Source organism: Molossus molossus, unplaced genomic scaffold (assembly GCF_014108415.1).
Source record: "Molossus molossus isolate mMolMol1 unplaced genomic scaffold, mMolMol1.p scaffold_m16_p_23, whole genome shotgun sequence".
Taxonomy (NCBI): domain Eukaryota; kingdom Metazoa; phylum Chordata; class Mammalia; order Chiroptera; family Molossidae; genus Molossus; species Molossus molossus.
In genome coordinates this window covers 25,264,751-25,277,325 of record NW_023425359.1, presented here as the reverse complement: position 1 = coordinate 25,277,325, position 12,575 = coordinate 25,264,751, and the positions used below count along the sequence as shown (strand labels likewise).

Below are 12,575 nucleotides of genomic sequence, written 5' to 3'. Positions count from 1 at the left end.
TCCTGTCTGTTAGGATGGGGAACATCAGGCCTGGGGCTGGGTCCGGGGCCCTCCCAGTGTGTGTGATGGAGAGGACTCTCCAGGTCACCATGGGTCCCTCCTCCAGCAAGGGGAGGCTGAGTGACCTGCAGGTTCCCCTCCTCAGTGCGCATCGGCCCTTCTCTGCAAGACTCCCTCTCTCCGGGCTGGGGGAGGGAGGAGGGGTGGGTCCTCCCAGCAGAGACAGCTGTGGGCAGCCTCTCCAGGCCCTGCACGGAGAGCTCCGCGGGCGGGGGAGGGACCCAGCAAGGCTGGTTACCATTCCTACCCCTGACCCCAGGATCTCGCTCATGTTTCTGATTGCGCAATGCCAAGGGAGTGCTGGCCAAGCTAGAAAGGGGGCAGAGGCTGGGAGGCCAGGCCTCGGTGGCCCCAGAAGCATCCAGCAGCTGGTGCGCCCCTAGTGCAAGTACCAGTGGGGGCCGGGGCCCTGGCGAAAGCCTGTCCCCATCGCGAGCAGCGACGCTCCCTCCTCCCACTGCCTCCCCTGCGGCCGAGGCCCGGAGGAGCGGTGGTTCCAAGGAAGGCAGACCGGAGGTCAGAGGCTGGTGCGATGTTGTGCAAGCAGCCTCTTCTCCGCACCAGCCCTCCCGCCCGGCGCCCAGCGCCTTCAGGGCGGGACGGAGCCCCCGGCCGGCCCCGCCCCCAGGCCCAGCCGGGGCGGGCGCTGCGCGGAGGGAGGGCCGCCGGTGCAGGAATGCGCCGCGCAGGAGGCAGCGGCGGGACAAGTAAGGACAAGTCCCCGGAGCTGCCGCCCAGCGCGCAGACGGAGCCCAGGGCAGCGAGCGAGCGAGCGAGCGCGGTGCGAGCGGGCAGCGGGCTCCCGGCCGCGAAGCTGGACGCGCGAGGCAGAGGCGGCGGGGTCGCTGCGGGCTGAGTCGGGCGCGGGGTGAGCGGGCGCGCGCCGGGAAGCGGCGGCGTCAGGGCGGCGGGGCGCGTCGGGCGCAGGCGGGCAGGGCGCACGGCGCGCGGCCTGCAGCGGGCCGGGGCGCGGGGCCCATGACGGCGGCGGCGGCCGTGCTGAAGGAGGGCGTGCTGGAGAAGCGCAGCGGGGGCCTCCTGCAGCTGTGGAAGCGGAAGCGCTGCGTGCTCACCGAGCGCGGGCTGCAGCTCTTCGAGCCCAAGGGCGCGGGCGGCCGGCCCAAGGAGCTCAGCTTCGCGCGCATCAGGGCCGTGGAGTGCGTGGAGAGCACGGGGCGCCACATCTACTTCACGCTGGTCACCGAGGGCGGCGGGGAGATCGACTTCCGCTGCCCCCTGGAAGACCCCGGCTGGAACGCCCAGATCACCCTGGGCCTGGTCAAGTTCAAGAACCAGCAGGCCATCCAGACAGTGCGGGCCCGGCAGAGCCTGGGGGCCGGAACCCTCGTGTCCTAAAGCGCCCGGCACAACTTCGCACCTCCCCCGATTTCCTCCGACTGGATGCCCAGGGTCACAGCGGGTAAGCCCTCTGGGGACTGGCGCTCTCTCTCCTTGCCTCGTTCGTACAGAGATAGCGGGGGACTCCCGCCAGCATTCCACTTAAAAGCTGGACCCTCTTAGGGCCAGCAGAGTAGGAGCTCAGGAGTCTGAGCCTGGGAGGCCTGCCCCCCTCGACTCCCCTGCCAAGGCTGGATTTCCCCCTGGGGCACCAGGCAGGGGCCCCTGAATGTGTCGAGAGAAAGGTGGAGGGACCCACGGGCCTTGCCATAGGTTGCTTCTGCCTTGACTCAGGTGGAGAGAGGCTGGCCTGCACGTCCCCCAGCTGATGGGCCTCCCCCTCCCTGGGCAGAACTTGGGTGAACACCGAGTGCGGGGTGAACTGCAGCCTGCCCCCTCCTGCTAGGATGAGCGCTCACAGGAGAGTTTGAGCATGAAGTTGACGCAGAAAGACGGTCTCCCCCTGCCAGTGGGGTCACCGGGGGTTGTGAACAGACCAAGGAGCCCCACTTGCCAGGTGGGGCCTCAGCAGGCTGGCCAGGGCTCCACGACCGTCTGTTGACAGTGGGTTTGGGTCCGGGGCTGAGCTGTTGGGAGAGCAGGGGCCGGGAGGCAGGCCAGGTCCCCGAAGCCTGGACGATGGATCTGTCCACCTGCCCCTGAGCGCCGGCCTGTGCCCCGTGAGGCCAGAGGAGAGGCTGGGGCAGGGTGGGTGGGTGGGGGCAGGAGGGGTCATGATTTGTTAGCTGTGATGTCTTCATTCTTTGTGAGCAGCAGGGCAGGGGGGTGGGGGCGGATCTGTGGTCAGGAAGGCCCAGGGGAGGGTCCAGGAATAGAACCTGGAAGGCCTGGCTGCCAGCCTGGTGCCCTCTGCCCTAGATGCCACTCCTTCCCCTGGGAACCCGGAGTGAGCCTGGGGAAGAGCTTGTACCACTCCCGGTGGTTTTAATTTCCCGGTGAGAATCCAAGTCCCCTCCACCCCCACGCCTCCTCCCTGCCCTGCAGCTTCCCCGCCTTAACAAGGGTGGCCCAGAAGCCAGTGGCCATGTGGGGCCATACACCCCTCACTTGGGGTGAGAGTCAGCCGGTCCCTCAGGAGGGCTGGTCGGGCTCCCCATCCATCGCAGTGCATTTGCAAATACTATTTTCTGTGCTCCTTGCCCTGACGGAGGCTCTTTCTTTCCAGCTTCCTGGCCCCGAGGCATGTGGGGGCAGGACTGAGCTCCACCTGTCTCGGTCACGTGCAGGAGGCGCGGAGCTGAAGGGTCAGGCGGCCGGGGAGGAGGGCAGAAGGCTACTCAGGGATGAGGATGAAGATTCAGCCCCTGGACAGTCTCCAGCTCTCAGGACATCACCAGCCCAGGGCCTTCTAGCCACGGGCCTGACTCATGGACCACGCTGGAGACCTGGCATCGGAGCCCCCCGCTCCCGGCCTGCCATCTGTTCTGCAGACTGCTGTTTGTCTGGCTGGGTGCCGTGCCTGGAGGAGGGCAGGGCCCCGTAGGGTGCTCAGCCTCGGGACACAGGAGGCCGGCCTGGCCCTCAGGGGCACTGCCTCTGGACTGACCTTTGGTGGGGGGAGCTGATGGGTGTGAGGCCCACACTTGGGGGTCTCCTGCTGCTTAGGTCCCTCTGGGACCCCCACCCCTCCAGGCCTTCCCTTTGTACACTTCTCCCCCCCCCTCCTGTCCTGCCCCGCGTGGTGCTAGGCCTGGAGGTGGTGGGGGTGGGGGTTTGGCCTTTACCATTTCATGCCCGTCCCAAATGAAGACGCCCTGCCAAGGGCAGTGACCACATTGTTTGCTGAGTGAAATTCTTTGTCCTCCAAGACCCAGTGCTGGGCACCCCTGTCCGCACCCTCACTTTCCCGACGTACGCCCTGCTCTGAGACCTGCAGGCTGGGCAGGGGGACTGTGCAACCCCCGAGATGTGACCTTCGTGGTCCTCGAAGGTGGGACCACAAGGCCTGGACAGAGGGATGTGCCAGTGGCCACTCAGCCCCTAGAGCTGCCTGGTCTGTAGGGCGGTGGCCAGCCCCTGCTGTCCTAGCTGTGGCCCCGCTTCTGGGCAGAGTTGGATACGTTTATACAGCGACTGCTCCTTACTGATGGTTTGAAAGGAATAATGTCGGCATGGGAGAAACTGAGGTACCGCAATGGTGCCCCGAGTTATACAGACACTGTTCATCGGGGACCCGAGGCCTTTCCACGTTGCAACCAGCCTTCCTGTCCCCCGCCACCCGCTCACGTCCCCTTTCCTGCTGCAAAGCTGTGGCCTCTTCAGAGCCTCCGTTGGGGGCGCAAGGCCGAGTGGCCCTCTTCCTAGTGAAGTCTTTCTAATGACCTGAGTGCTTCCAGCCTGGTCTGCCCCATTTCTCTGGCTGTGCAGTCAGAACTGCTGTTTTCTGCCCCCGTCTCTGGAGTCTCCTCTGATGCATGCACTGGATCTCGCGGGGGAAGGGGCGCTAACATACGGCCTGGGGGTGTTTACACGGATTTCTCACGACCTCGGGCTGCACGCCTGCCCAGCGTGGCACACGAGCCCACTCTTCCGTGGCAGTTCTGCTCAGGACGGCGCAGCTGGAGTGGGGTCTGCCGTGGGCTTTGGGAGGGGTGGGGAACGGCAGCGCTCACTGCCGTGGGGTATGGACGGGTGGACAGACGGTGCTGTTGGCCATGTCTCTTTTTTTAGAAAAGAGAAATAGCCTTTTATTTATTTATTTTAGATATGCTTTTATTGATTTTTTTTTTTAGAGAGAGGAAGGGAGAGAGAAATATCGATGTGAGAAACACTGATTGGATGCCTCCTGCACACCCCCCACTGGGGATCGAGAAACCCAGATATGTGCCCTGTCGGGGAGTCGAACCGGGACCTCTCAGTCCATGGATGGCGCTCCATCCACTGAGCCACACCGCTGGGCAGCACACCTGTCTGGATGGGAGGAACGGAGTGGGAAGGGTGAGCTTCTGCGCCCACCGGCCCCAAATAGAAACTGCTCTTCCAGTGAGTCCTGAGGGGACCGACGGTGCAGAAAGGGGACTTTGTGAGCAGGGTCAGGGTGCAGGACAGTCACTCGGCAAACACTGGAGCACACGGTTGGGCACTGCCCCCGCGAAGGGCACCCCTGCCCCGAGGAGCCATGTCTAGTGGGAACGTAAAATGCCAACTGGTCCAGCAGAGCAGCCGTGAGCAACAGGCACCGTCTCCGCCCGCGCTGTGCTGGCCTCGCCGGTCTCTTCGAAGGGCCGTGGTGGGCACAGCCAGCCCGTGTCAAGGGGCCCACACAGCGGAGGCTCTCTGTGCTTTGAGGACACCCAGCCGTGTTGGCTCCACGGGTACTGTAGTTCCTGCCCAGTCCAGCCTCGGTCTCCCCCTGACTGGAAGGCCCCCCCCCGGGAGAGTGTGCTGTTCTCAGAACCCCTCGCGTGCAGTGGGTTCTGGGTTCGCGTCCATGCAGGGGGCGGCGGTGGTGACGGGATGACCACTCACTGGTATGAGTTCAGAGCTTCCTGGGACTCGAGGACTCCGCATTGAGGGGGGCTCCCACGCCTTGAGCCTGTTTTTTAAAGTCAGGTGGCCTTGCCCGGCCCATGTAGCTCAGTGGGTGAGCGTCGACCCTGCACCAAGAGGTCGCCGGTTCGGTTCCCCGTCAGGGCACATGCCCAGGTTGTGGGCCCGATCCCCAGTGGGGGGTGTGCAGGAGGCGGCCAGTCGATGTTCTCTCTCATCGGTGTTTCTATCTCTCTCTCCCTTCCTCTGTCTCTAACAATCAATACAGAAAACATGTAAATGAGCACAGGTGACCTCTTCGGGGGCGTTTGTCTCTGCTGGCAAAGGGCACGGCCTGCTTGCTGGGTGTCCTCTCTGTTCCAGCAGCTCTGGGGGCTGGAGGAGGAGCACAGGCCTCAGGAATGCTCGGCTGGACCGCAGAGTGGGGTCAAGGCCTCTCCGAGGGCACAAACAGGCCGGGCAGTGCCCGCAGACACGCACGAGGTGGAAAATTCTGCTCAGCTGGGCGCGGACGCTGGACGGGCAGCCAGGGAGGGGCTGCTGCCACCGGCTCTGCCTCACCCCTGCCCACCCGCTGCTGCGTGAGTCATGGGACAAGGAGACCGGGCAAGTCCCAGCCCAGCGACTGGGAGAAAGATGAGGCTGGGGGTGGGGGGGTCAGGGTGAGGGGGGCCAGGGCTGAGTAACAGCAGAAGAGAGGGGGGCAGACCTACTGGCCGCCGTGGTGTAGAGCCCTGAAACCAACCCTGCCTGGAAGTGGGGTGCGAAGTCACCCCGCTGTGGGGCTGTGCAGTGAGCCTGGGCTTGGCCTCCTGGCTCTGTGCCTCCGTCCGCACACCCCGGCCCCCCAGAATACTCCACCCAGAATGCAGTTCATTCTCCTCCTTACAGACCCAGGGGCTTCCCCACTGTGGTGGGAGGAGTCTGAGCTCCTCTTGCCTGTCTCCACAGTCCCCACACTCCAGACCCCATGCGAACTGCCCAGGGGACCACGTCAGGGTCCAAGCCTGTGAGCTCTGGCCCAGGCCTTCACCACGGGACCCGGCTAGCAGTGGAGTCCCCCCGTCCTGAGGAGGACGGCCGTCCACCATCATCTCTGTCTACTGGAGCCCCTGCCACGCAGGGCCGTCCGGCTCATCCTCGGGCTTTGCCGAGTGCGCAGCATCGGGGGCACTGGGCAGGATGCTGGGTGGCGGAGACAGAGGGGCTGCAAGGTGGGACAGGGCTGGAGAGTCAGGCGGGGGATGCTGGGAGCAGGTGGCCTTTCGCAGGGCAGATGGGATGCTATCGGAGACCAGGGCGAGGCGAGGTGTCCAGGGAAATCACCTGTGCCAGGCCCCCTGTGCCTCTGACGAGCTGAGCAACCCGGCAAATTCCGGGTCACCCATTAAACTGGGCGATGGCAGCCTCCTCGTGAGACTGAGGAAACGTCTGAAGGAGATAAGGCAGAGAGACAATGTTTGTTGTTACAGCTGTGAAAACCCGAGTCCGTTAGAAGCACCTGCAATTAGACTGGACTGGCCGCTCCCCAGGGCTCTTCCCTGACACGGGCCACGGCCTCGGAGACGCGTCCCTTCAGCTGTGTCCTCATCCTCGAGGCTGATGCTCAGAGGAGGGAGGGCAGTGCCCCGACTCCAACTCCGGGCCACTGTTCTCACCCTTCCACCTGCTTCCCGGTGTCAGAGCCCCAGGTCAGAAGCGGGGGTGGCAGAGCCTGCCAGGCTCCCTCCCCGGGCGAGGGCTGCAGGGTCACCTTCCAGCACTGCGGCCTCACTGCCTTCCAGCCCTTCACACTCACATGCTCACTCACACTCACACACTCACTCACACTCATACACACTCACACACGCTCACTCACACACACACGCGCACACTCACACACGCTCGCACACACTCACACTCACTCACACTTACACACGCTCACACACATTCTCACACTCGCACACACTCACACACATTCTCACACTCACAAACTCACTCACACACATTCTTACACTCACACTCACACACTCACACACACTCGCACACATTCTCACACACTCACACACACACACACACACACACACACTCACCCCGTCCCCTGCCTGGAATGACAAGTCACACAGCTTGCCTGAGTTCAGAGCATGGATGGGGCCTTGGAGTCTGGCCCAGGCCAGCCCTGGGGGGCCTTGGCTGGCTCTCCGTTGTGAAGAAGGTGGGGCTGCTGCTCACCCAGACCCCACAGATAGACGGTGGGCTCGTCCGGCGGATCCTGAGAGCCAGCGGCGCCCACTCAGCCATTAGCTGCACTGGACCGGGTGGCCAGGGCCAGTGGCGGCTTTCAGCTACTTTTGCAAAGAAAAATTCCAGGCTCTGCTCATCCCACTTCAAACCACACACAGCCATGGGGGTTCCCACACCCTGGGTGGTCCCTCCCCTGGTCCAGCCAAATGGTCCATTTCTCCAGAGTCTCTGGATTGCCCGGGGCCTGGCTTCTCAGCCTTCGACTGGGATGGGCTGGCGCTTCTGTGGCGATGAGGCCACCGACGACTACTTCCGCTTGGTTCATTCTCGCTCTCTCCCTCACACATTTTTCTTTCTATCCTCACCCGAGGACATTTTTGCATTTATCTTCAGATACAGCGGGAGGGAGAGAGGGAGGAAGAGAGAGAGAAACATCGACGTGAGAGAGACACACCGATCAGCTGCCCCCATAGGACCCCCGCTGGGGGTGGAGCCCACAACCCAGACGTGTGTCCTGACCGGGAATCGAACCGGGGCCTCTCAGTCCATGGGACAGTGCTCAGTCCACTGGGCCACCCCCGCCAGACTGTCCTGTGCCCATTTTGATGGAGCCGACCACTGTGCGGGAGAGGCCTGCGTGGCAAGCACGGGGTGGCCTCTGCCCACTGCCCACAGTGAGCTGAAGCTGCCAACGCCACTGAGTTTGGAGGCAGGTCCTCCCGGTCAGCCTTCAACCTGGCTGGCATCCTGGTCGCTGCCCAGAGACACGCTGCAGCCGGGGTGGCCGGGATCCGACCACAGACGCTGCAAGAGGACACGCCGTGTTGTCCTCAGCACTTACTTCCTGATGGTTGTCACACAGCAGCAGGTGGCTGACACGCCCCCTCCTCGGAGCCTCTCTGGGTTCTCCCGGCGCCCCAGGCAGGGCCCCTGCCCTCGGCTCACACCCACCAGAGCCCTGCACACACTTCCTGCTGTCACCCAGCTCCTGTCTCCATCTCTAGGGAGGGACCACCTTCTCTTCGCCATTTCTCTCCAACACTGGCCTGTGTGCACTGAGCCGCGAGATCCTGGAATCTTCGTCCCGTCCCCTCCCCACACCTGGCAGCTTGCCTTTTGAGAAAGTGGGTCAGTTCTCCTGGGACGACCGAGACCCTGGGCTGTGGAGGGCCCCAGGGGGCACAGGGGATGTGCTCAGGGCTCCACCAGGGTCTCAGGGACACGAGTCACCAGACACTGAGAAGCAGAGTCAGGAGGAGCCGTTCGGTGTCTCTGGGCAGCCTTCCGGCCTCGGCACAGCCTGGAATGTTTCCTGCAGGAAGGGTGTCCTCGGCCGAAGAAAAGTGCTACCCGCCCTGGCCGGTTTGGCTCAGCGGTTAGAGCGTCGGCCCATGGACCAGAGAGGCCCAGGTTCGGTTCCTGCTAAGGGCACGGACCTCGGTTGCAGTTTGTTCCCGGCCCTGGTTGGGGTTGTGCGGATGGCAGCCAGTCGATGTGTCTCTCTCACATCGGTGTTTCTCCCCCTCTCCTCCTCCCTCTCTCTCTTGGGCTCTATCTGAAGATAAATGCAAAAATGTCCTTGGGTGAGGATTAAAAAAAAAAATTATTAACAGCAGGAAGATAGCCTTTAGAAAGAAATTCCCCAACACAGCGTAGAAGAGCCTCTTCCTGGGACCCAGGTCGGGCCGTGCTCTCCGCGGCCCCTGGGCGGGCAGTGCCACCAGCGGCGTCCTCACAGCAGACACTTATCATCTCCTGGTTCTGGACGTCACAAGTCCAGCGTCAGCTTGGGGCTGAAGCGTGAGCAGGGTCGGCGTCCCGCCGGAGGCTCCGGGTCACAACCAGGTGGCTCCAGGTGTTCCTGGGCCCGTGGCCGCATCACTCCCGTCCTACCTCCTCGTCTGCCTGTAATGTCCCTGTGCCTCCACCTTACAGAGACCCTTGTGACAGCATCCGTAGCCCACCCGGGTAACCCAGGATCCTCTCCCACCTCAAGACCCGTGACACTGCCCCGGCCAGTTTGGCTCAGCGGTTGAGCGTCGGCTTTCTGACCAGAGAGACCCGGGTTCGGTTCCCGCTAGGGGCACGTACCTCAGTTGCAGTTTGTCCCTGGCCCTGGATGGGTCGTGCGGGTGGCAGCCACTCGATATGTTTCTTTCACGTCGATGTTTCTCTCTCTCTCCCCCTCCCACTCTATCTGAACAAAAAATGGAAAAATGTTCTCGGGCGAGGATTAAAAAAAAAAAGACCCGCAACACGGTCACATTTGCAAAGTCTTGCCACCTCGGGTCACTCACAGGTTCCAGGGATTAGAATGTGGGCATCAGGGGGGCCATATTAACCCTCCCGACAGGGTGTGCGCAGAAGGGGAGAAACTGAAGCACAGAGCAGCCCAGCATCACATTCTCACCTGGAAAGTAGTCTGAACTCCAGACCACCTTCTCTGCTGGTGACTGTCCCCGAATGGGCGGGAGCCCAGGACAGACGGGCCCAGCTCTGCCTTGGACCGTCCTGGTGTCCGGAGTGGGGCCTGCTCCTGGACCTGGCCCCCCTTGCCTGCTCTCTGGCGGCGCCTGCGTGGGCGGCCCTGGCTTCATGACAGGGGCATCTGGCCGCAGACGGAGGACCCTGCCTTTGCTCTCCCCAGAGCCGGTCTTGCCCAGCACAGGCTGGGCGGCCCCCCCAGAGGGGGAGGCTGCAAATCCACACACCCACGGGAAGCAGCTGGGCCCAGCGGTTCTGTGGACGTAGCCTTCTCCAGGCCGCTGACCACCCCTGGGCCTGACCTCCCACCCACACGTGTGATGCCGGCAGAGGCCCAGGGCTGTTGACGGAGGGTCTTCCGACTGCCCACGCTGCCCAGCGCCAGGAAGGGCCCGGTCGGGTTAGCCCCCCTCTGTGGCTGGCTATAATGGTGGCAGGAAGGTGGTGGCTGGGGCACACATGCCCCCTCTTGGGTCATCAGTAGCACCCCAAAGGCCTTTGCTCAGAACTGAACTACCCCAAGCTCTGGGGTGCACCTCAGACCCGTGGGAGGCCCCATCAGCCCAGGGCGGGCAGCTGGAACTAACTTAGCTCTCTCCTCCCCGGACTGCACGCATCCAGGGGGCAGGGACCTTGCTTATCTTTGGCGGCTGGTCAAGTCCGTATAAATGACCCGAACCATGCTGACATTTCCAGCTGTCCAAAGGGAGGCTCCCTCCCTCCCTCTTCCCTGGGGAGGTCACAGTGGCCGAGGGGTGCGAGAGAGGCCGGGACAGAACCTCCTCCTCTGGGGTGGGGGGGTGGGGGGGTGTGGCAAGGCCGCCATTAGCATGTGGGGTAGTAATTAGCTCTGCTGTGGGGCCTCGATCTTATTTGATCTTCCCCACCGCCGGGAGCAGAGCCGATTCCTTCTCACTTTGTGGGGGAAGAAATCGGAAACCCGGAGATGGCAGTGATTAGCTCAGCATCACACAGCGATCGATCGCGCAGTGTTGTGGCTGGGGGAGCGCCAGTCCGCAGCGGACAGAGCATCAGGAAAGGGCCGGGCTGGGGAGACAGGCTGCGGCCGCAGAAGGCCCAGGCACGGCGTTGGGAGGTTTGGATCCCTGCCCCGGTGCCTGGAGGTGGCAGCTGGGCAGTAACAGATCTTACTGAGCGCCAAGGGCGCCAGCCCTCTGCTCAGGGCAGGGAACGAGCTATAAAGAACTCAGTGAAGACGGCACAGGCACCAGGGTGAGGGGAGGCTGTGAGGGTGGGGACTGTGGCTCCTCAGAGGGGACAGGGCAGCGGAGTCACGATTTGCAAGCCTGGCAGGTGTCTGCGCCCCTGTGAGTGGGACGGACGTGGTCCAGGCTGTGAGCCCCGCCACAGGCCTGGTCCTGATGGACCGCGATGGGCCCCTCCCCCAAGCCACCACAGAAAGACAATGTGCCAGAGACTCTTCCTGGGGACAGGACAGGCGGTGCCAGCCTGCCCAGCAGGACAAGGGGCCCTTGTGCCTCAGCTTCAGATCCTGCTCCACCCTCCCTGGCCTGGGGGTGGTCGGAAGTTCAGATACTGGGGTGGGAGGAGGCAGGGGCTCACTCTGCAGTCCCTGGATGGGGCTGGGTCACCTGGAGGTCTCAGAGAGTGTGGGGGACTGGGCAGCAAGGTGGGGGCTTTCTGGAGCCTGGAGGAGGGGGATGGGCTGCCCAGGGGTGGTCTCTGAGCAGAAGGGAATAGAGCTGTTGAGCTCCCCAGATGGATCCTCACAAGCCCTGGGAGGCAGATGCGGAAGAGGTGGTGCTTTCATTTTATAGATGAGAAAACAGAGGTTCAAAGATGCTGCAGCCTCACCCGAGGCCACCCAGGGAGGAGGAGGGAGCTGGGGTTCACACCAGCTCTGGGAGTGGGGTTAGCAGGTGGGCGGGAGAAGTTTATTCACGGCCGAATGGACTCAGGATCCCGGGAGGCCATCTGAGGAGTACTGTCCCCGTTCTAGAGGACCCACTGCCCACCTGCTCCATCCACTTGCCCTGCCGTCCCCACCCCAGGGCCGGTCTCTGGGGGCCCAGGCCCAGCCTGCAGGGTTCTAGGGAAGGAGGCCCGGGGTCCCAGACCACAGCCTGACTCTCCGCAGCTTCTCCTTGAAATTCCACAGACCCTGGGCGTTTGGCAGGGCCTCTGCTTCCTGCGAACAATTTGTCTTTCATGGAGCACAGGCATCAATCACCCCGTTGTTCCCGGCCTCTTCCTGGACCATGGGGCTCCCTGTGCTCCGTGGGCTGGGGTGTGGGCGCCCTCTGGTGGCTGGTCTGCACCACCCATCCTGGTGTCCAGCTGAGCTGGTGAGCCAGCATCCAAATGACCTTTTCCTGGGTGACGCCCCCACTCCATCCTGTTCCCAGGGTCCCTGGGTGGGGTGGGAGAGAGATCATGGGAGGCAGGAACACACATTTCAGGAGGTCAGGCTAGAAATGATTTTCCCTTAGAATTTTGAAGGCATTTTCTTCATTTAAAAAAAAAAAGATTTCAGCCCCAGCCGGTCTGGCTCAGCAGTTAGAGCATTGGCTTGAGGACCAGAGAGTCCCAGGTTCGGGTCCCACTAAGGGCATGTACCTCAGTTGCGGTTCGTCCTGGGCCCCAGTTGGGGTTGTGCGGGAGGCAATCAGTCGATGTGTCTCTCTCACATCGATGTTTCTCTCTCTCTCTCTCTCTTCCTCCCACTCTATCTGAAGATAAATACAAAAATGTACTTGGGTGAGTATAAAAAAAAAAGACTATTTTTTTATAGCAGTTTTAGGTTCACAGAAAAAGTACAGTTTTCCTAAATGCTGTTCTCACATCCCCACAGTTTCCTGTTGTTAAAATAATCGTGCACCTACCCTGGCCAGTTTGGCTCAGTGGTAGAGTGTCGGCCC

The 12,575-nt window shown here is 62.6% G+C and overlaps 1 protein-coding gene across 1 annotated transcript; it reads left to right on the top strand.

Annotated features, from left to right (window-relative positions):
- Positions 1-1,029: 1,029 nt before the first annotated feature.
- PHLDA3 (pleckstrin homology like domain family A member 3) lies at positions 1,030-3,323 on the top strand. Its single transcript, XM_036277588.1, has 2 exons — positions 1,030-1,480; positions 2,645-3,323. Exon 1 carries the CDS (start codon positions 1,039-1,041, stop codon positions 1,414-1,416), a length of 378 nt encoding a protein of 125 aa, XP_036133481.1. The 5' UTR covers positions 1,030-1,038; the 3' UTR covers positions 1,417-1,480; positions 2,645-3,323.
- Positions 3,324-12,575: the final 9,252 nt, after the last annotated feature.

Coding starts and splice junctions, on each gene's coding strand:
- PHLDA3 (XM_036277588.1), top strand. CDS start 1,039: ATGACGGCGGCGGCGGCCGTGCTGAAGGAGGGCGTGCTGGAGAAGCGC.